The 24,568-nt window shown below is 36.1% G+C and overlaps 1 protein-coding gene across 2 annotated transcripts in view; it reads left to right on the top strand.

Moving 5' to 3' along the window:
* LOC136029353 (cyclin-H-like) overlaps positions 1-20,448 on the top strand; it is a 62,609-nt gene extending 42,161 nt beyond the window's left edge. Inside the window, exons 4-6 of one of the 2 annotated variants that reach the window (XM_065707656.1) lie at positions 15,733-15,962; positions 19,282-19,392; positions 20,266-20,448. In XM_065707656.1, the coding sequence (XP_065563728.1) occupies positions 15,733-15,962; positions 19,282-19,392; positions 20,266-20,407 (483 nt within the window). In that variant the 3' untranslated portion in view covers positions 20,408-20,448. Of the gene's footprint in view, positions 1-15,732; positions 15,963-19,278; positions 19,393-20,265 lie in introns of both variants that reach the window. The other variant, XM_065707655.1, reaches the window with a different exon arrangement.
* Positions 20,449-24,568: the final 4,120 nt, after the last annotated feature.

Here is a 24,568-nt window from a genome sequence, read left to right as displayed (position 1 = left end):
AAATTCGTGCATTGTTTGGCATCATTTTAACAACTTGCTCTCCATCAGCTCCTACAGAGCTATGGGAAAAATATAAGTCAAAAATGTCCGAAGATATACTCCATCGAAAACAGTTAGAGACGTCAGATATGACTTTTGATTTTACATCAGAAATTTATAACTACACTTTAGTTATTATAGAAGATTTGTGCGTACGTATGGCAAACAAACCTCTTCAGGATTTGGGAATGCCTTCACCTAACCGTATCGCTGCTGTTTCGACATGTGTAGAATTGGATCGTGAACAAAGTTACAGTACGAGTGATCTATTGTCGTATGTACAAAATAACATTTCCAAGTTAACGTCGGAACAAAAAGACATTTATGATACGATAATGCATTGTGTCGATAACAACGTTGGAGAAATTTTCTTTTTGGATGCGCCAGGAGGTACTGGTAAAACGTTTGTGATGAAACTGATTCTGGCATCAATTCGATCAAAAAATGATATAGCGTTGGCAATTGCGTCGTCCGGAATAGGAAGAACTGCTCATTCCGCTTTGAAATTGCCTCTGAATTTGCATTCTACAGAAACTCCCACGTGCAATATTTCCAAATCATCTGGGATGGGTAAAGTATTGCAGCAATGCAAACTTATTATTTGGGATGAGTGCACAATGGCACACAAAAAATCGCTCGAGGCTCTGGATCAATGCTTGAAAGATTTGCGAGGGAAGTCGAAACCCTTTGGCAGCACATTAATATTGCTTTCGGGAGATTTCAGGCAAACATTACCTATAATACCTAGATCAACTCCTGCAGACGAAATGAATGCTTGCCTGAAAAATTCTAATTTATGGGCACACGTAAAAACATTAAATTAACTACAAATATGCGTGTCCGATTGCAAAACGATGACTCTGGTCAAACATTTTCAGAACAATTGCTGGCAATTGGAAACGGAAAGCTCCCAGTAGACTCAATTTCAGGACGTATACAACTACCTGCTGATTTCTGTAATTTAGTGACGTCCAAAAATGAATTGATTGAAAAAGTATTTCCGAATGTTCTTAAAAATTATAAAAATAATAAATGGCTAAGTGAAAGAGCGATTCTCGCACCCAAAAATATAGACGCCCACGAAATCAACAATATTGTTTTGACCAAGATTCGAGACCAGGCAGTCCTTTACAAGTCAGTCGACACAGTTTTGGAACCCAATGAAGCGGTTAATTAACCATCTGAATTTTCAAATTCCGTGGATCTTTCAGGGTTTCCACCACACGTGTTACAACTAAAAATAGGCGTACCAATAATACTTTTAAGAAATATCAACCCACCAAAGCTTTGCAATAGCATGTGACTTGCCGTAAAAAAAACAATGGAAAACCTAATAGAGGCCACAATCTTGACAGGACCTTTTGAGGGTGAGGCTGATCTTATTCCTCGCATTCCCATGATTCCAACGGATCTGCCTTTTCAATTTAAAAGATTGCAATTCCCAATTCGATTAGCATTTGCAATCACCATTAATAAAGCTCAAGGTCAATCATTAGAAAAATTTGGTATAGATCTTAATACTGATTGTTTTTCCCATGGACAATTGTATGTTGCATGTTCGAGGGTCGGTAAACCTGACAATCTATTTATATGCAGCGACAATTGGACAGCGAAGAATGTTGTATATTCGCAAGTTTTACGCAGTTAATTTGTATTGTATCTATCTATCTATCGATCTATATAAAAACGAGCTGTGTGTATGCATGTTTGTTTGTTTGTAAAAAGAGCGTTTGCATATGACGTCATTATTAATACATACGGCTTTGTATATGCACAGACAATGGGAAAGCCAAGAATGTTGTATATTCGCAAGTTTTACGTAGTTTGAAACAGATATATAAATCTATCTATATTCACAGGTGGGACACAGGGACACAAATACAATGGCGCGTAACGATTTACGCGCGGGGGGGGGGCTTGGGGGGGCGTGAAGCCCCCCACCAACAGCTAGTATATATATATATATATATATATATATATATATATATATATATATATATATATATATATATATATATATATATATATATATATATATATATATATATATATATATATATATATATATATATATATATATATATATATATATATATATATATATGTTTTTAACTACGCCAAACTTGCTAATATACAACATTCTTTGCTGTCCTTTGTCTGTGCATATAAATAGATTGTCAGGTTTACCGACTCTTGAACATGCAACATATAATGGTCCATGGGAAAACAATCCGTATTCGGATCTATACCTCATGATTCTAATGATTGCCCTTGAGCTTTGTTGATGGTGATTGCTAATCGACCATTCCCTGTGTCGCTGTCGTCATTTATATATCCCTCTTTGCCCCCCGGCGTCCCCGTTGTAGTTGTTTCCCTGCGTCCCAGTCGTCATTTATATTCCCTGTGTCCCTGTCGTCGTTTGTGTCCCGGTGTCCCAGTCTGTGATTTCTCTTTGAGTGTCCCGGGCGTCATTTATATTCCTTGTGTCCCGGTGTCCCGGTCGTCATTTGTGTCCCGGTGTCCCGGTCTTTATATACATTCGTTTTTGAATTGGTCTTTTTTTAGTTTTTAGTTTTTTACCTCTTTTTTAGTTTTTTTTAGTTATACCTCATGATTCTAATGATTGCCCTTGAGCTTCGTTGATGGTGATTGCTAATCGAACATTCCCTTTGTCCCCGTCGTCATTTATATATCCCCCTGTGCCCCCCAGCGTCCCCGTTGTAGTTGTGGCCCTGTGCCCCGCTCGTCATTTATATTCCCTGTGTCCCGGTCGTCATTTGTATCCCGGTGTCCCGGTCTGTATATACATTCGTTTTTGGAATGGTATATGATGAAATAAATTTTTTTATTTTTCCCCTTTTTTTCTTTTTATTTTTTTTATTTTTATTTTTTTTAGTTTTGTTTTTCTCCTTTATTTTTCATTTTTTCTCCTTTTTTTCTTTTTTTTTCTTTTTTACTTTTTTCAGTTTTTTAGCTTTTTTAGTTTTTTTTTATTAGTTGTTAGTTTTTTTTCTTTTTAGTTTTTTTGTAGTTTTTACCTTTTTTTAGTTTTTTTAGTTTTTTTTTACTTATGTCCTGGTCGTCATTTATACTCCCTGTGTCCTGGTCGTCTTTTTTAGTTTTTTTAGTTTTTTTTACTTATGTCCTGGTCGTCATTTATACTCCCTGTGTCCCGGTCGTCATTTGTGTCCCGGTGCTTTGTTGATGGTGATCGCTAATCGAACATTCCTTGTGTCCCGGTCGCTTTCTCTTTCCCGGTCGTCATTTATATTCCCTATGTGCCGGTGTCCCGGTCGTCATTTGTGTCCCGATGTCCCGGTCTGGAATTTCGTCTGTCGAAAACATGACGTCAGTCAACAGACAAACATGACGTCACCCGACAGACCCACACACACACAGACAACTTATTTTTATATAGATAGATGTGCCGGTGTCCCGGTCGTCATTTGTGTCCCGATGTCCCGGTCTGTAATTTAGTCAGTCGGAAGCATGACGTCAGTCGACACACAAACATGACGTCACTCGACAGACACACACACACAGACAACTTATTTTTATATATATAGATAGATACTAGCTGTTGGGGTGGCGCTTCGCGCCACCCCAACAGCTAGTACACCCCAACATATATATATATATATATATATATATATATATATATATATATATATATATATATATATATATATATATATATATATATATATATATATATATATATAGATAGATAGATACGTTGTTTGTTTGTCTGTTGACTGACGTCATGTTTGTTTGTCGACGGACGTCATGTTTGTCGACTGACGTCATAATAAGGATTGAGCTGTATGTCGTCATGAAGTTGTTTGTCGACTGACGTCATGTTTGTTATGACGAGGCTTTTTATATGACGTCATTATAAGTATATAAGAAGGCCGTTCAAAGAGAAATTTTTAATTTTAAAATGACAGAAGAACCTACAGTGGCAACAGCCGAGGAAGCTGCGCAAAGAGTATGCCAAAAGGCTTGCGGCCAATAGAGAAAGTATGAAAAGAAAGCATGCCGAGGAATCACAACAACAGCGTCAAAACAGGCTTGCGGCTAATAGAGAAAGTAAGAAAAAAAAGCGTGCCGAGCAACCACAACAACCGTGTGAAAACAGGCTTGCGTCTCAAAGAGAAATAACCAAAAGAAAGCGTGCCGAGGAATCACAACAACAGCGTGAAAACAGGCTTGCGTCTCAAAGAGAAATCACCAAAAGAAAGCGTGCCGAGGAATCACAAGAGCAACCTGAAAATTTTCGCCTGGCATTCAGGTACAGCCCAGTCGATGATTATAGTTTGAGTAGATGTGTTCAAATCGGGACTATTTCTAAAATTTGTCCCTATCGCAAGGCCTTGAAATTTAATGGTGAAACATTGGGAATGTGTCGCGCCTCAGGAAAAGTTAAACTTCCTCAACTGGCTGCACCACCAGAGCCATTGAAGACTTTGCTTACTGGAACTACGTCAGAATCTAAGCGTTTTTTTTTATCAAAGATCAGAAAATACAACTCATGTTTCCAAATGACGTCGTTTGGTGCCCAAATCGAAAATCAAGATCAATTTATGCCTACTTTCAAAGTAAAAGGGTAAATTTATCATAGAGTAGGGTCCCTTTTACCATTCTCAGGCGAGAATCATAAATTTTTACAACTTTAGTTCATCAGTGATAGAAATTCTGAATTGAATGCACGTTGCGAAATTTCTCCATACGTTGAAAGGACTATCGTTTCCCAATTGCAACATCTTTTCCACGAAAATAATAATTTAGTGCGTCTGTTCAAAACTGCCATCGATTTGATGCCTACTGATAACATAAAATTGTTATTTCCGCTTACAAAACGCCTCGTGACCAACATGTGCGTAGATACAATGCTCCAACTACCGACGAAGTGGCAATCGTTATGGTCGGTGATCAGTTTTTACCTCGAGATATTATTCTTCATAAGCGAAATGCTCAGTTGGTAAGAATTGCTGAAACTCATCGATGCTACGATGCCCTACAATATCCTATCATTTTTTGGGATGGAGCCGACGGCTGTAACTTTAATAATAAATTGCAAGATCCATCGACTAACAAACAAACGTATAAGAAATGCAGCGCAATGCATTATTATTCCTATAGACTAATGATTCCTCAGGATGAAGACAATTATATTTTAAAATGCCGTCAATTGTTTCACCAATACATCGTTGATTTATATGCTAACATTGGATCAGAACGTTTGCTATTTATCCGTCTGAATCAGACCAAACTCTGCTCTGAACAATACATTCATTTGCGAGATATAGGTAGGTAGGTAATTTTATTCAAAAAACAAACAACAAACTTTCATTCATCAGCTAAAAAAAAAATAGGCCGCAATGGGCTGTAAGCGTAGCTGACATCAAATACGATCCATTTCTTTAAAATATTTCACTTACATCAAAAAGAAAAATAAATAAGATGAATAAACTACAAAAAAAGAAAAAAAACGCAAAAAAAGAAAACAAAACAAAACTAATGGTCAATTTAACAAAATGGGGGGAGATACCCTTCTCTCAATCTAAAATACTCAACATTACTAATTGTTCAGAAGATGGGCCTTGAGGCGTCGTTTCAGCTGAGGCAGACTTTCTGATTCCTTAACTTGCTGTGGGAAGGGATTCCAGACGGACTGTCCCATGTATCTGATGACATGAGCTGACCGGGAAGTATTCCGAAACTCATGAACAAGATTATTTGAATTTCGCGTGCCATAATCATGATAGGAAGAACCCAAGCTAAAAAAAAATCATTAAAAATATCAGGCCCTAAATTATGTAGACACTGATATAAAATACCAATCTGCATGTCTCTGATTTTTCCAACATCCAAAATATCAAACTTCTTAAATATAGACACAGTGCTAGCGCTTCCGCGACCATAATTTCCTAGAATTTTAATTGTCTTATTCTGTTGCACTTGAACTCTCCTGTAATTAGACTGAAAGTTACTAGCCCAGATTAAGCAACCATAATTTATATACGACGCCATTAAAGTATAGTACAGTGCATTAAAACTTTCAAAGGTAGCACATTTTTTAGACGCCGCAGCATTCCAACTCCCCTTGACACTTTGCAGGAAACTAGGTCACTGTGCGACTTCCAACTCAGTTTGAAGTCAAGAAGAAACCCGAGGTAACGCGTTTCTCGGACTTGTTTTAAGGAAACACAATATCTGAAGGTAAATCTTGGGGCTCACCAGTCCTTCTAAAAACCATGTAACTTGTTTTTGAAGCATTAACAGCAAGTTTACTGAGTGTAACAAACGTATGTAGTCCCTTTAAAGCACTGTTTGCTCGGTCTATCAAGTCCGGCGACGATTTGGCAATAACAGTTATAGCAGTGTCATCAGCAAAAGACGTTAAGTAACCAGGGACAAAAAATCTCATACTATCTACATAAATTAAAAATAAAAGAGGACCTAGGACAGAACCTTGTGGCACTCCGCAATTCAATGGGTAAGCTTGTGAAACTTCATTATTTATTACGACTTTTACACTTCTACCTCGCAAATACGGCTCAAACCAACTCAAACACTTATTCCTAATACCTAACTTCGACAATCTATCCAACAAAATTCCAAAATCAACAGTATCAAAAGCTTTCTTAAAATCAATGAAAATTGTCATGCAAAAATAATTTTTTTCCAGTGCACCGTTTACCTTATCAATCAAATTTAAAGCAGCATGCACAGTTGAATGTCTTTTTCTAAATCCAAATTGAGTTTCAGACAGAAATCCGCAATTTGTTAGATGCTCATATAGTCTTTTGTGAACTATTTTTTCATATAGCTTTGAAATGATGGGTAGTATTGATATGGTCTCCAATTTGAAAGGTCACTTAGAGTCCCAGACTTCGGAAGCGGGATGACTTTGGCCATTTTCAGCGAACAGGGAAATTGACCCTCTGCCATTGACAGATTTATTAAAAATACTAGTACTGGAAGAATATTCGGAAGCACTGATTTTAGAGTTCGTAGGTTGAGGCCATCGGTCCCAGCACTGTTTGATTTTATTGAAGAAACAATCTTCTCTATTTCTACAGAATCGCAGGGTTCTAATTTCATTTCAAAATCTTGACCTCTTAGGTCTTCAAAAGCTGATTCTTCTATCAGCAACTCGTTGTTCACTGCTGCTTCACTCTGAACAGAGTCACTAATCTTCGAGAAATGATAAGCAACCAAATCACATACTTTGTCAAGATCTCGAACTATTTCGCCACCAACATTTAGGCTATACTGTTGTGGAGCAGGACTACCTCTGATCACTTCATTAATAATTTTCCAAGTGGCTTTAGGGTTTGATGCATTTTTCTTAAATTCTTCGCCATAAAAGTTTCTCATTTTCTTTCGTCTAGTAGAGTTAACTAGATTACGTTGATCCTTGAACTGTGCAGAACTTAACTCATTTGGTTCATGGATGTGTGCTGTATACAAAGCATTTCTTATATCAATCATTCGCAAAAGCTCATCATCAACCCAAGGTTTTCTCGCTGCCTTTTTTCTTATTTTCATGCTTTTCAGTGGGCATGTCAAGTCATAAATACCTAGCAGCGTGGTGTTGAACTTTTCAAAAGGAAAGATGGGTTATTCTCCCTAAATAAAATCTCCCAATTTACAGCACCTAGCTCTTCTGAAAACATTTTAACGTTCGCTGGCTTCAGATCTCGGATCTGTATATTACGCTTCACTACTTGTTTTTTCATGTGAAGTCCTAATCTAGCTAGGACTGGCAGGTGATCGGAGATAGGCGAAACTATAATGTCTGCGCATGTAGTTGCTACTTGACGTGACGAAACAAATATGTTGTCAATCAAGGTCGCAGAATGCTCGGTGATCCTTGTTGGAACTGTGACCACAGGGTATAGATCGTGAGATGACATGAAATTTTTAAAAATCAAGATTCATACCAGCTAGTATTTTCAAATCATAATTGAAATCACCCATTATCATAAATTCCAAACCTGAATTTCTTACATCCAGCATTAAATCATCAAAACCAGATATAAAACGATCAAACATAGCACTTGGTGGTCTATAAATAATACAAAATAAAAAATTCTTTTCTTCAAATCTAACTTCAACAGAAAAACTTTCAAACTCACCCTCTAGCCAAACCTCAAGATCATCACGCACCTTATACTGTAGAGTCCTTTACTAGAAACGCCAGGCCTCCTCTGCCCATTTTTGAACGGTTTTTTGATTCTAAACAATACCCTGGAAAACTATAGAACGAGAGAAGACTATCCCTACCCAAATACGTTTCACATAAAGTAAGCAACTGAATAGAATCATTTTCATACATAAACTGAACAACATCATGATAAGATGACGTAATGTGGCAGTTCCACGCTTACACAAGGCACTCATTTATTCTTTTATTAATGTCTACAGGTCCATTAATATACGTGCTAAAACGACCCGGCCGAAAACTTAAAGTAGATTGCTCTGCCCCAAGCTTAGATAATAAATATTTGTCAATATCAAATGGGTCTTGTTCATATAGCTTAAGCCGCAAACTTAGTAGATCAGTACCCGTTAAAACGAAAAATAGTAAATATTGGTGTTACTATCGAACAATAAAAATCAAAATCAAAAAATATCTGAAAAAGAAAAAGAAAAAAAAAATAATCAACAAAATCACATGCAATCAAGAAGTGACCTTATTCTGCGAACAGAAGGGTCGCTTGGCCTTTTCACAAGGACATTACCATGGTCTGTCCAAACATACTTCACACCAAATTTGTCTCTTGCCATGTTCAAAATGTCTCTTCGACGCTTTGTTAAAGCCTCAGTGACGTATACACCGGTACGCGCTAATTTTGCTTTTTCTTTGAAGACTCTTCGGACAATATCTTTGCTCTGAAACTTCACCATTATGGGAGCTACTTTACCAGAACCATCAGTGCTGATCATATTCTGCCGGAATCGAAATACACTTGTAATATGCCCATCCGTTATATCACTAACACCTAACTTCTGCTTAACCAAATCAATCACAGTGGTATTCAGGTTAACACCTGGCTGTTGTTTCATTCCATGGATTACGAGACTATTAAGCAAAACTTCTTGGTCATAATCATCAAACCTCATCTCTATGCGATTAACGCGCTCCTCAAGATTTTCAATAAGTGGTTTTAGAGTTTTGAGTGATTTTTCAAGCTTTTCAAATTTAGGATTATATTCAACCGCAATAGAGTCGTATTCTTCGCTGACAATTGTAAATTGTCGATGCAGTTGTAAATGACGGTAATACCACAAACGTTGGAAGATTAACGATTTTACCTTCGTCACATGCTGGCAGTCCCCATCATACGCATGAATATGCTCAAGTTGCTATTGCGTATATTCGTCTCTATGGTCGTCCAGATTTATTTATTACATTTACATGTAATCAATCTTGGGACAAGATACAGCAGCTTTTACTTCAAGGACAACCGGCGGTTCATAGACATGACATTACGGCCCGTGTCTTCCGACAAAAGTTGAAATCACTGATAAACTACATAGCAAAACTTAAAGTGTTTGGGTCAGTGCGATGCTGGATGTACTCAGTGGAATGGCAAAAACGAGGATTCCCACACGCACATACTTTAATCTGACTACATGATAAAATTACTTCTAATGAAATTGACGATGTGATTTCCGCTGAAATTCCTGATGAAAATGTCGATAAGGGCTTATATGATATTGTTGTAAAAAATATGATACGTGGACCTTGCGGTGCACTGAATGAAAAATCACCATGCATGGCCAAAGGAAGGTGCACAAACCAATATCCTCGACTTTTAGTACCCAACACAATTACTGGCAATGATTGTTACCCACAATAGAAGAAGATCTACTGAAGATGGCGGTAAAACAGCAATAATAAAGAAGCATAACGGTACCACCATCGAAGTAGATAATCAGTGGGTTGTTCCATATTCACCTTTATTGTCAAAAACATTTAATGCACACATAAACGTTGAATACTGTAACTCCGTAAAGGCAATCAAATACATATGTGAATACGTCATCAAAGACAGTGACATGGCAGTTTTTGGCATGCAGTCCGAAATCAGTGATATCGATGAAATCGTACAATATCAGGCTGGAAGATACATTAGCAGTAATGAAGCTGTTTGGCGAATTCTTTCATTTCCGATACATAAACGAAGTCCAGCTGTTGTTCACTTAGCGGTACATTTACAGAATGGACAACGTGTTTGTTTTTCGGAATCCAACGTGCGACAAAGAGCCCTGAATTCACCGGATACAACGTTAACTGCTTTCTTTTCGTTATGTCAAAATGATTATTTTGCAAAAAAAACTGCTGTATACTGAAGTGCCTTTGTATTACACGTGGAATGCTAAAAATAAAGTATTTGAACGTCGAAAACAGGGTAAGTCAGTCGACGGCCAACCTACCATCTTCAAAGATACCACGATAGGAAGACTCTACACCATTCACCCCAATCAACATGAATGCTTCTTTCTCCGCCTGCTTTTGGTGAATGTACCCGGTCCGACGTCCTTTGAGTATTTGAGAACTGTAAACGGTATTATACATGACACTTACCGTAGTGCATGCCAAGCTCTGAATTTATTGGTTTTCCCATGACCAACATGGGATAACTGCATCAATGACGCGTGCGAAACGTCAACTCCAAGTCAAATTCGTGCATTGTTTGGAATCATACTAACAACTTGCTCTCCTTCAGCTCCTACCGAGTTATGGGGAAAATATAAATCGAAAATGGCCGAGGATAGACTCCATCGAAAACGGCTAGAGACCTCAGATATGACTTTTGTTTTACATCAGAAATTTATAACTACACTTTAGTTATTATTGAAGATTTGTGCGTATGTATGGCAAACAAACCTCTTCAGGGTTTGGGAATGCCTTCACCTAATCGTAAAGCTGCTGTTTCAACATGTGTAGACTTGGATCGTGAACAAAGTTACAGCACGAGTGATCTATTGTCGTATGTAAAAAATAACATTTCTAAGTTAACGTCAGAGCAAAAGGACATTTATGATAAGATAATGCATTGTGTCGATAACAACATTGGAGAAATCTTGTTTTTGGATGCGCCAGGAGGTACTGGTAAAACATTTGTGATAAAATTGATTCTGGCATCCATTCGATCAAAAAATGACTTAGCGTTGGCAATTATGTCGTCCGGAACAGCCGCAACGTTGCGGCCTGGTGGAAGAACTGCTCATTCCGCTTTGAAATTGCCTTTGAATTTTCATTCTACAGAAACTCCCACGTGCAATATTTCCAAATCATCTGGGATGGGTAAAGTATTGCAGCAATGCAAACTTATTATTTGGGACGAGTGCTCAATGGCACACAAAATATCGCTCGAGGCTCTTGATCTATCTTTGAGAGATTTGCGAGGGAATTCGAAGCCCTTTGGCAGCACATTAATATTGCTTGCGGGAGATTTCAGGCAAACATTACCTATAATACCTAGATCAACCCATGCAGACGAAATGAATGCTTTCCTGAAAAATTCTAATTTATGGTCACACGTAAAGACATTAAAATTAACTACAAATATACGTGTCCGATTGCAAAACGATGACTCTGGTCAAACATTTTCAGATCAATTACTGCCAATTGGAAACGGAAAGCTCCCAGTAGACTCAATTTCAGGACGTATACAACTCCCTGCTGAATTCTGTAATTTAGTGACGTCCAAAACTGAATTGGTTGAAAAAGTATTTCCGAATATTCTAACCAAATATAAAAATCATAAATGGCTAAGTGAACGAGCGATTCTGGCAGCCAAGAATAAAGACGTCCACGAAATCGACAATATTGTTTTGACCAAGATTCGAGACCAGGCAGTCCTTTACAAGTCAGTCGATACAGTTCTGGAACCAAATGAGGCGGTTAATTATCCATCTGAATTTTTAAATTCCCTGGATCTCTCAGGGTTTCCACCACACGTGCTACAACTAAAAATAGGCGTACCAATAATATTGTTACGAAATATCAACCCACCAAAGCTCTGCAATGGCACGCGGCTTGCCGTAAAAAAAAAACAATGGAAAACGTAATAGAGGCAACAATCTTGACAGGGCCTTTTGAGGGTGAGGCTGTTCTTATTCCTCGTATTCCCATGATTCCAACGGATCCGCCTTTTCAATTTAAAAGATTGCAATTCCCAATTCGATTAGCATTTGCAATCACCATCAACAAAGCTCAAGTGCAATCATTAGAAAAATGCAGTATAGATCTTAATACAGATTGTTTTTCCCATGGACAATTGTACGTTGTATGTTCGAGGGTCGGTAAACCTGACAATCTATTTATATGCACTGACAATGGGACAGCAAAAAATGTTGTATATTCGCAAGTTTTACGTAGTTAATTTGTATTGTATATGAATATCTATTTATCTATATAAAAATAAGTTGTATGTATGCATTTTGTTCGTAAAAAGTGTTTGCATATGACGTCATTATAAGTATATAAGGCTTTGTATATGCACAGACAATGAGACAGCCAAGAATGTTGTATATTTGCAAGTTTTACGTAGATAAAAACATACATATATATCTATCTATATTCACAGGTTGGACACAGGGACACAACTACAATGGCGCGTAACTAATATGGCGCGTAACGACTTACGCGCGCGGGGGGCTTGGGGGGGGGCGTGAAGCGCCCCCACCAACTAAGTGTTGGGGTGGCGCGAAGCGCCACCCCAACAGCTACTATCTAACATAACTTTGTTTTATAATTTAGTATTTCTATAATATAGTTATATATTATTATGATTTAGTTATGGAACTATATAACTTTGAAATTATATCAGAAACACAGAAATTATTCAGGAGAAGTTCCGTTTTGTCCAATGTGGATAATAAGAAGAATATTTAGAAAGTTTTAAAATAGTTTTTGTAAATTCTATTATATTCTATTAAATTCTATTATATTGAATAACGAGCTGTTTCTCACTTTGTTGTATAGTTTAGTTAACTACTTGATTGGCAAAATTTCTAATAGAAAATTAGATTTCATGCAAATCGTTAATTATAGGGCAACAACTGGGGTATCAGTTGACACTTCACAATCCATATAGACCCATTGATGGTTTTTTAATTGATATCAAGGGAAATGTTAACTGTTTTGACACCTCATCCAACCCACTAATTTTTTGGTTTCTAACCCTCACGCGCACAAAGATTATAACGGTGGGGTGCGATTATAAAAAAAAAATACGAGAGAAAATATCTAATCATTGAAAATTGGTATGATGACTGTGAGGGGATAAACAGACAGGGGATATCTGGGAGGTTCCTTGACCATATATCTAATGTAAATTTGTTCTATAGTTTAATATTTTTATAATATAATCATATATTATTATTATAACTATATAACTTTGAAATTATATCAAAAACATAGAAACTATTCAGGAGAAGTTCCGTTTTGTCCAATGTGGATAATAAAAAATATTTATAAAGTTTTAAAATAGTTCATTTAAATTCTATTTTAATTGTTATTCTCTAGAATAGGGGAAAGACACAAAGCACAAATGACAGAACAGTCATAGAAAACGGAATGACCATGAACAGAGCACACCAATTACGTCTTCCTTGGTTTGAACAAACTACGTGTTCCTTTTTTCATAATTTTTTACTATTTTACTAATTTTATCACTTTAATGTGGCAACAGTCCGCTGACTCAAACTCAGAGGACATTTAGTAATGGAAATGACAAGCCATCATGTATAATCAGTGCAATAAGAACAATGAAGGGGAGTAACAGTACTGAAGAGAGGAGAGGGGATGGATAGAGAAGAAACTAACATTTGCCTACATTAAGCAGTAGGCCAATATCAGGAAAAAGAGCTGAAACAGTAGAAATCATTTGGAAAAGATTGGTTTTGGAATGGCTAATCAGAAGCAAAACCAGAAGATCGTTTTTGGAACGGCTAATCAGAAGCAAAGCCACGTCAGCAAAACCAGAAAAGCAAGTACCCAATATCTTAAGCAAAGGGCTAGAAATACAAAACTTAATAGGGTGAGAGATAACACCCCCCCCCCCTGTCTTGCTGCTCATATGATAAAACTTTGTGCATTATCTAGTTGAAGACAAGAATATGAATACCGAAATTTGACAAAAATTTTCGATGAAAGACTAACCTGGAACTATGAAGAGAAGCTCACCATTCACCACACTATCGATCGCTGTCGAAAGATATAGGTTATAAATATAAAAAACGATTTAGCGTGGATGAATTATCAAGGACTAAGAAAGACCGAATCCTATACACATGTTGACAACTTTTACTCCGTGCCAGAAAGCAAACTGATTCTCACCCAAGTTTGTGTTTTAAGTCAAAAAGGTGAAAAGGTATAATCGAATCTTTGTTGATACTTCAATAAATGGTAATAATTCTTTATGGATCAACATCGGAGTGGTTATTTTTCCTTTTTAAATATATGGAATAATAGGACGCAAAAAAATCTCAGTAGATATGTAAGGGTATTGGTTCCATTACAGATTGCATTTTGTGAAAGACAACTGTTGAACTGAAATTCTGGTTATTCTTCTCATCTCTGTTAGGCCTTGTTCCGTCCTTTTGCAGATGTCCCCTAACATTGCCTCAGAGGTCGGAAATGTGCACCATTTCTGTGCCTCTTAATGAATCCAAATACAAAGTACATGGAAATTATTATTAAAATCAGTTATACACAAGCTAACATATGATTTTCTCGTATGTCATATAAGTTTACACAAAGGGAACTCAAAATCCTCTACAAAAGGTTTCCGACAATGGTGATTCTACTGGTGTACTTTGCAATTTCATCCCCTCTTTTTAGGAGAATTCACTTTATATATAGAGAGACATTTTACCGGAAATGACTCCAAAACCGCAATTTTTGGAGTCATTTCCGTTTGACTCCAAAAGCGGAGTCTTTCAAGACTTTTGGAGTCTTTTCAAGTGTGCAATACTGGTCTAAAGAGTTTCTTTCGCTGGTATAATTAAACCCTATTTCCATAGTTATGTAACTTTTTCGAATTCATGCCTCTCATTCCCCTTCACAGTCTCTCCTACAGACTTGAATCAAGTTTGGGAAGTCATCTGATCTGGTGTGACTATTTAGCACCATAACATACTCTTCCTAATTACTTTTATGATGGTTCCAAAAAGAAAAATAAATAGAACCAATTTTTGAGTATCTGAGCTGATAAATACTGCTCCACGCCAAAAAAATAAAAATATCGAAAAAAAAACAGCCAACAGGCTAATGCTAATGTTATGCATAAGATGAACAGATATGCTGCATTTTTTGCAGCAATATACATGTTATTTGTTACTAACTCAAAAAAGTGACAATACTAGAAATTTAAAAAAAAGTTACATCCCGAGTGTTCCCTTCTTACTAAAATAAGGACTAGAAAAGTCTTTTCTGGGAATTATTTTACAAGGATATTTTCAGGGAGATCTATTATATCTTTTCTAAGTAGATGCAAAAAGTTGCTTTTTAGCAGAATAAATTCTAATTGTAATTGGAAATGAACTTCATAACCTAATCGTATTCTGTCTAAATTCAAAAGAGAAATGAGAATTATGTGATGTTAGGCAATGACGAAATAACATATTAGTCTTTTATGAAAGATTTTTCTTATTTGTATTGTTTTTTAGACTCGTTACAGCCAAATCGGGAGCATTGACAAGGTTCGACCAAAAATTGACGAATTTTTGGAGAATTACTACTTCACCGACCTGTGTTTGATTTACGCTCCTTCGCAGATAGCTCTGGCCGCTATTATTCATGCTTTCAGTCAGGAGCCGGGAAGCTTGGATCGATATGTTATTGACGTCCTCATTCCAGGAGATGAGAGCCACCTTGGTCCATTGGTAGAAGTCATAAGGTATTCACAGATGGATTGTTTTCTTCTAACGGAATTGCCATATGTTATATTACCCATACAGTTGACCGTGTTCCAGTCAAGTGCTGTGCTACCATGTGAATGAGTTTTGTATTAACCTCTCTTTTCAGCCTTATCATCATTAGTCGAAATCCCATAATTACGAAATCCCTGAAAATTGTAGAGAAATTGATTAATAAACCGGAACAACGTTGATCCTATCTTGGGTCTATACCGTGTTATCCCTCTCTTTACCGCGATTTCCACTAGTCAGGTGGAAATAGCTCCTACACCTAGTCAGGTTGCTTTTCTTAGTTGTTATGTAGTGTAAAATTACATTTTAAAACTTATGACGTTTCTCGCTTTCGTAAAGAAATCGATTGACTACTTCAAGCTTATCTGGAAGTGTTGTTGAACAGAATATGTAATATTTTGTAGTGGCAACAGCATTTTCAACAAGAAATCATTAGGCTATAGCGGACCTTTTCTAGAAGGTAATGACGTTAAAACCCTTTGGCTGTGGATATGATTTTGCTTCAATGTTGGCCGATCTGGAGTTTTTTTCTAACGTAATTTCTATCTTCTGGAAAAATACCTAAATTAAAATGCCTAATATCAATAAGATTAGGCCTTGAAAATGTGGCCTAAAATCATTATAATGACCTTTTCCAAAAGGTAATGACATTAGAACACAAAATCAAATATTTCAGTGAAACATAGCATAAACTAAACAGAAAACATCCTTTTTGTAAGATTGCTCTCTTGGTAAAATTTTTCTCAGATCTTTAGTTTTATCAAGTTATATCATTTTCTGCTTTTATTTGGAAGTAGTAGTAGTAGTAGTTGTAAAGCAATTTTATTGAAAATAATCATTTTATATATAATAGCACAACAAAAGCGCAGCTTGTGTCACTTAAAAGACACCGTCACTTTAAAGTGACGGTTGAAATTAGGGATACTAAGAACAAGTCGATATAGAAAGAAGGAAAGGTAAACTTACATTTAAAGTAGTAATGTGCCACGAAAAAAATAAAGAAATTCAACAGTTCATATCACTTTCTCAACAGTTGCTATCACAGCTAAGGAATTGAAATGATACCGCCTTATTCCCAGCCAACTGGTTCTTTTGTGTGGAATTTTAATCCACTTAAAAGAACGAATAGTTTTTGAGTTACCAGATGTTCTACTGGTAGCCCTTTTCACTCTTTTTCTTTTTTTTTTATAGAGAGAGAAAGAGGTTTAAAATTATGACAAACAAACAACAACTAGAGTTCAACGGCCACCCCAAGAAGTAAGAAACTTGCCCGAGAAGTAGCAAAACAGACTGAAGCAAGAGCGAGGGAAAAAAACTCAGTTCACAGTACTCTTCCTAATCAGCACCATAACCTTATAAAAAATAATTTTAACCAACATTCTATTCATACTCTGAGAGTTCATAATTATTAATTTATTCATTAACTGACAACTTTTTCCTTTTTCAAGACTCACCAAGGTATTGAATTGGTTGTTCAGCGTATGAGCTATTTCTAAGACAACTGTTTTCACAATGAGCAAAGGCTATGGGAGACCACGGAATCAAATAGGAAGTAAAACTCTGCTAGACCTTAATTATGCTTATAGTTTAAGCATCCTAGACGAAAATGTTAGCAAAATGATTGAATTTTTTGGGATTCTGAGAGTTGAGGTTACAAGAATAGGTTTGAAAATGAATGTTAAAAAGACTAAGTCGTTAAGACTGGGAATAAGTTAATATGAAGAGGTGATGCTGGGCAACGAGAAGATCGATCAAGTGAAGAGCTCCACTTACCTAGATAGTATTACTTGCAAAGACGTTGGGTGCAGTGAAGAAGTAGAATAGCCAAGGCCAAATGGGCTCTTTGATAGTTGAAAAAAGGTTTAGAAGGATAGGAACATAAGTCTGTGAACCAAGATTAGACTATAGAAAGTTACAGTGATGACAGCGGTCAAGCATGGCTCTGAAGTGTGGACGCTCCGAAAGACGGAGGAGGATTTGCTAAAGGTTTTCCAGAACAATTGTCTACGGATTGTTTTGGATACCTGTCTTACTGACCGTATTTCAAAGAGTAAACTGTGCGAAAAAGGTGGTTCAATCCTGCTTTCTACGACTGTGATGAGGGAAAGATTGAGACGGCTGGGTAGTGTTCTGAAGATGAAGGATGAAAGATTGACTAAGATAGTCCTTGTTGGCCAACCCTCTAGGGACAAAAGAAATGCAGGTCATCCCTGAATGAATTGAGAGGATGTCGTAAGAAAAAGTTTAACGGACGTTGGAATTTCTCGGGAGGTTGTAAAGAGGGAGAATTTGAATAGATTGGGATGGAAGAGGAGCGTGTGTTGGCCTCAGGTGGCTGTGTATTGCAATGACTTGTTAGTGGTAGTAGTACAACCTGTAAATTCATCAGATATCTACTTTGGGATTTTAGTTCTGTCGCTAATAGCTGGATTGGGGCCTGGTTGTGTATGCTGTTTATTCTAGCTTAAGCCAACTCAGTAATTAAATTAGCTTGGAGTGGAAAAAATACCGTATACATTCTTTTTACTTTGGGCACCAGAGCGCTCGTGTTTAATTTTTACTATTCCTCTTGGAATTCGGAAAGAAGATTGCGTAAAGGATTTAGTATATGTATTTCTTTTTATTATACAAGAAAGAAATGCAGAAGCAAAGTAACGCGTAAGAAAATTTAAAAGCAATTTCAAAAATTAAAAAAAATACAGAATTATGTAGACAAAGGGGTTGCCAGACATTTGATTAAACGGCCAAATTATTGTTATTAAGTTAATAGTTCTTGTTCTAAAATTCCTCCTGTTTTGTTCCTACTTTTTCTAAAAAGTTAGTAACTTCAAAAACATTTTTCTGCTTTTTTTAATTTAAAACGACATAGTAAATCGACTTAGAAATCAAAGTATATTAACAATAATAGCAACAAGACAAACGAATAATAAAAAAAAATCAAAGGCCAAGTGAAAGCAAAGGGTATATATTTTTAATTTACCCTTTCTAATTGAGGATGGCAATTATTTTACAATTCAATAGTACAAAAGCATACCAGACGTTTATAAGTTAGCTTAAAATTTTTGGTCATTTTCTTTTCAGGATAAATTTAGAATTTTCATTTATTCATTTTTACTAGTACTTTCTTGTGTCTTCGATTCAAAATGAAACTAATCAAAGAGATTTTAATATATAAATAAACCGAAGTTGGTATGGTAAATGGGACTGTTTTAAGTGTAATTGAAAACTTTTCTTTATATCTAAGTAAAGTATTTACTTATTATTACTGAATGTTCTATGTTTCAGAAGCATTCGAAAGACAGTACGGGACGTAAAACGTGTATCAAAAGATTCAATAAAACCTCTGGAGATCAAACTGGAAAAATGCAGAAATCAAGCAAACAACCCGGATAGTGACGTGTAAGTTGTTTCTTTAATTTATATATACGAAGTATTTTGATAAAGAACATAACATGTTCATTATCACTCTTGGAAGCATCTGAGACCTCGACAGACTAGAAATGGGGTCTTCACTGTTCATAATATGCTCATTATCGCTCTTGGAAGCATCTGAGACCTCGCCAGACTAGAAATGGGGTCTTCACTGTTTGTATTAATGTATAGTAAAACAGAATATGTATTTTTCCATACTAAGACTATAAAAAATTGAAAATACTTTGTGATTTAACGCTACCCTTTGTAAGTGGATAATTACCATCTGTGTGGACATCTATACTATTCAGGAGCTAGGGATTGTCCATTAATTTACCCTTATCCTTAGCTAAAATGATGATATCACTAAAACGACCCTTAATCTGGTATATTACTACGCTTACCCCCAGCCTCTCTAGGTCATATGTTCACTGCTAAAGTTCTAGCCACTAACAGTGTTGCATAGTTGTATGATTTGTCTCCGCCAGGGAAATGAGTAGTGTTGAAACTTTTCCTTGATCATGTTTGTGAACCTGTGACCTAGAGTGTGAAAGAACGTATATCCCCCTTGGCTTTACTAGCCTTTATTATGTATTTATCTAGTACAACTCATATGGAAGATTGACATGCGTTTTCAAAGCTGACCTATTTATTAATTTATACTGCCATGTTTAGTTGTTAGATTCTATGATTAAATTTTATTTTTAAATTCAAGGCACAAAATCTTGGTAGCTCAAAATAGCATCATTTTAATTTAGCACGTCCATTGAGCCAAAACTTGGCTTTACCAGAAATCTCCCCGGTCTCTTGGGTTAATGTGTAATGCAAGTGTCGTTGAATATTTGTCTCATATACTTTTAGCTACAGACAGAAGATGGTGGAATCACTAGAAGCAGAGGATGAAAGACAAGCCATGAAAAGTGCAAGAATAGAAGAGGAGACGCGAAGAATGGATGCTGAATCTCTTGGTGATATGCAATCTCTTGATTCTCCTGGACTCTGAATGCATATGTTTTTTATGGTCATTAAATTTATATCTTGTTCTTTTTTTTTAGTGACTTGGCTTTTCAATTATTGAAATGAGGTAATTACCCTTCTTCATTAAGCTTGCTGCAAAAGGTGCTCACCAGGGTATGGGGCATTCCTTTTTGGCTCTATTTACCGAGTCTCACAATCTTATGCATAATTCTTGTATGGTTCAGTTATGAATCGTATGGCTGTTTTGGTTACATCAATAATATCAATTGGATCGGAGCTGGGAGGTTGAAGATTGGGCTAAACAGGAAAACTTACTTTTAGCTATTACATAAAACAGAAGTGCTTGTTTTTTCACGTCTATGGGAAGGTTTGCTCTCCTTTTGACATTGGCGCGGCCCAAAATATACCTTCCCATTCGCCCAAATTTAAATTGTAAAAAAAGTAATAGTGTCGTCCTCAAAAAGAAAAAGCGCATAATACTACGAAAATGAGTTAAGGGGTGAGAAAGATTGCGCTAAAAAATGAAGCAATGTGATTGAGGTACAGACTGTAATTTTTGCCTAGTTTTTCTTGTTTAGATAATACTACGAAAATGAGTTAAGGGGTAGAAAGATTGCGCTAAAAAATGTATCCGTTGGTCACATTTTGAGAGGAGTGTTTACTTTATAGGAGGCAGGGACAAGGCAGCCGCATTAAAGAAAAAATCTAATAATTTGTTCCAATACATCTAATACAAGACTAGTGAGCATGATTTTATTTACAATGCACTGAAATGAAGCAATGTGATTGAGGTACAGACTGTACTTTTTGCCTAGTTTTTCTTGTTTAGATCCTCAAACAAAAATCTATCCTATTTGAAGGCTCAAAAAGTCATGTTTACTCTACTGGAAAATCATGAAGTTGGGGAATACCTTTAAGTCACTAAGGCTAGGAATAAGTGAAGATGAAGAGGTGACGTTGGGTAACGAAAAGATTAATCAGGTGGGCAGCTTCACTGCCCACCTAAGTTTTTTTTTAACTGAAAGTAAGGAGTGACATTAGAACTTAAAACGAACAGAAATTACTTCGTTTATGAAAGAGGCTGCTTCCTCATCAACGCCCCGCTCTTTACGCTAAAGTTTGACTCTTTCTCTCAATTCTTCTTTTTAAAACAGTAAAAAACTTTAGCGTAAAGAGCAGGGCGTTGATGAGGAAGTAGCCTCTTTCATATACGAAGTAATTTCTGTTCGTTTTAAGTTTTAATGTCACTCCTTACTTTCAGTTAAAAAAAACTTGTTTTTTTTATTTAATTTCTGAACGTTTTTGAATCAATGTATGTTTTGATTTTGGCTCTCCGCAGAGGAATAATTAAAACGAAAGTTGCATTTTTTTTTTTTTTTTTGGCTAAATGGCTTTCTCATAATTTTGATCGAATGATTTTGAGAAAAAAGAGCGGGGGAGGAAGCCTAGTTGCCCTCCGAGTTTTTGGTTAATTAAAAAGGCAACTAGAACTTTTAATTTTTTTATTAGTAAAAGATCTACGTAACTTATAAATTAGCTTACGTAAAGAACTTTTGTATTCTCATATTTTTATTACATGTATGAGGGGGTTCGCCCCCTCGTCAGTAGCTCGCTCTTTACACTAAAGCTAAATTTGTGTCCCAATTCATTAAGAATGACCCCTGAATCACAAAAGCCGTAGAATAAATAGTTAAAATTACTAAAAATACTTTAGCGTAAAGAGCGAGTTATTAGGAGGAGGTGAGCCCCTCATATGGGTAATAATTTCTGTTTGTTTTAAGTTTTAATGCTGTTCCTTACTTCCAGCTGAAAGAACTTTTTCATTGTTTTTTTTTTAAATAATGCTAGTAAATCCTGCGCTCCCTTCATGGAGATTTTCTTCCCCCATGACAAATTATCGATGGAAAGTTCCCCCAGCATATACCCCTCTTCTCAACCCCTCCCCCCAACCAAAAAAATCCTCCTGAAAACGCCTGTACACTTCCCAATAACCATTACTATATGTAAGCACTGGTCAAAGTTTGTATCTTGTTGCCCCTCCCACGGGGACTCTGGGGGAGTAAGTCGTCCCCAAAGACATAGTTATAAGGTTTTTCGACTACGCTGAATAAAATGGCAATCTCAGAAATTTGATCCATTGACTTTGGTAAAATAATTAGCGTGGGAGGGGGCCTAGTTGCCCTCCAATTTTTTGGTCACTTAAAAAGGGCACTAGAACTTTTCATTTCCGTTAGAATGGGCCCACTTGCAACATTCTAGGACAACTGGGTCGATACGATCACCCCTGGGAAAAAAAAAAACAAAAAAAAACCCAAATAAACACGCATCCGTGATCTGCCTTCTGGCCAAAAATACAAAATTCCACATTTTTGTAGATAGGAGCTTGAAACTTCTACAGTAGGGTTCTCTGATACGCTGAATCTGATGGTGTGATTTTTTTTGGCCGTTTTAGCACTTGTACTGTTTAATTTAACAGTTTCAAATTATTTATCAAATAATAGCGAATTAGAAAAGGGAAAATGTAGTTTTTGCTTCGCTGAAAAGGAAACATTTGAGCAGCAGCTTACTTTGCTTACTTTCGGCGAAAACCAGACGATGACAACATGGACGTTGGGATGACTGACTTAGTCTACATACCCCTACATAAGTGGAAAAGCTATTTGATGGTAAAGGGAAAATTCTTGGTTTACCAGAACACAAGATCAATGTCTACAAAATTTTGAATCTTGTATTTTTGAAGTCTAATTCTTAAAATATATACTGGTCATTTTGATTGTTTTGAGATTTCTTATGGAAATCTAACTGATTCTATGAAAAATAACTATGATCGGGAGATAATCGTATAAGAAAAGGTAGGCAAGAATCGCATTGTAATTGCTCAAAAATTTTAAGCTGGTAGTGATGTTTCTGATGAACTGATGTAGCAGGAATGAAGTGACTGCACTACCAGCTACTCGTCACAATTTTCTCACAAACAGTCCAATAAACGCCCGTGTGACTGTTTCTTTGCAGTTAGAAATTATTTTTTCGAAGTCATATGGCCGAATTCAAGGCATGGGTTAGCCCTTTCCATGGAAAGACGGCGGTCGGGGTTGTTCCTAGAATCACCAAAAGGCACGCACGCAATATATTTGCCGAGTGATGAGGAATGTATTTAGGGGTGAGACGAATGTTGATAAAATGGGAATTATACGGTGAATAGTAGATAAATTTTGCGGTGAACAGTAGATAAAAAAAATATTTTCATGGACATAAATCGTATATATATATATATATATATATATATATATATATATATATATATATATATATATACAGAACCTTGGCGGGACACTATCAAAGACAAGATTATATCATATTTATATATACATGTATATGTAAATATACATATATATATATATATATATATATATATATATATATGTGTATATTTACATATACATGTATATATAAATATGATATAATCTTGTCTTTGATAGTGTCCCGCCAAGGTTCTGTATATATATATATATATATATATATATATATATATATATATATATATATATATATATATATATATATATATATATATATATGTGTGTGTGTGTGTGTGTGTGTGTGTGTGTGTGTGTGTGTGTGTGTGTGTGTGTGTGTGTGCGTGTTTCTCCTAGAACCGTAAATTCCTCTTTTTAAATTCACATGAGTCGTTTTATTGTGAACCCTGGCCTATCCTTCATGTGCTTCAAAAGCAGTATTTGTATTTTCAGAACAAAAAGTATCAGTCAAGTTACTGGAAATGGTTTTTATATTTAGTGTGTTGAAGCGTAATTATTTATATAATGAAAAACTATTTTACATAGCCTTGTACATAATAAGTTAGTTACTGAGGGTTAGCCAATAAGTTAACACCCCATGGGTTCGTTTAGAGGCAATGGGCCTGAGCCTCGACCCAGTGATAGTGGGTCCACCCCGTTAACAATAATAATAAATGGGTTCTTTATTCAACATATAAATCCCCTTCCCCCATTAACGCTTCTATTGTTACCCATTTACGCACAGTGATATAGAATTTATTGCAGTGTAAAATACGGTACAGAGAATGATTGCTTTCAGTTGAGCTTTAAATTGGAGTATTAAAGACTTCCGTCAAATTGTTATGCCAAGACTGGATTTTGAATACCATTTTTTATCATCTTGAGATAAG

This window comes from Artemia franciscana, chromosome 7 (assembly GCF_032884065.1).
Source record: "Artemia franciscana chromosome 7, ASM3288406v1, whole genome shotgun sequence".
Classification (NCBI taxonomy): Eukaryota; Metazoa; Arthropoda; class Branchiopoda; order Anostraca; family Artemiidae; genus Artemia; species Artemia franciscana.
This window is presented reverse-complemented; position numbering and strand designations above follow the sequence as displayed.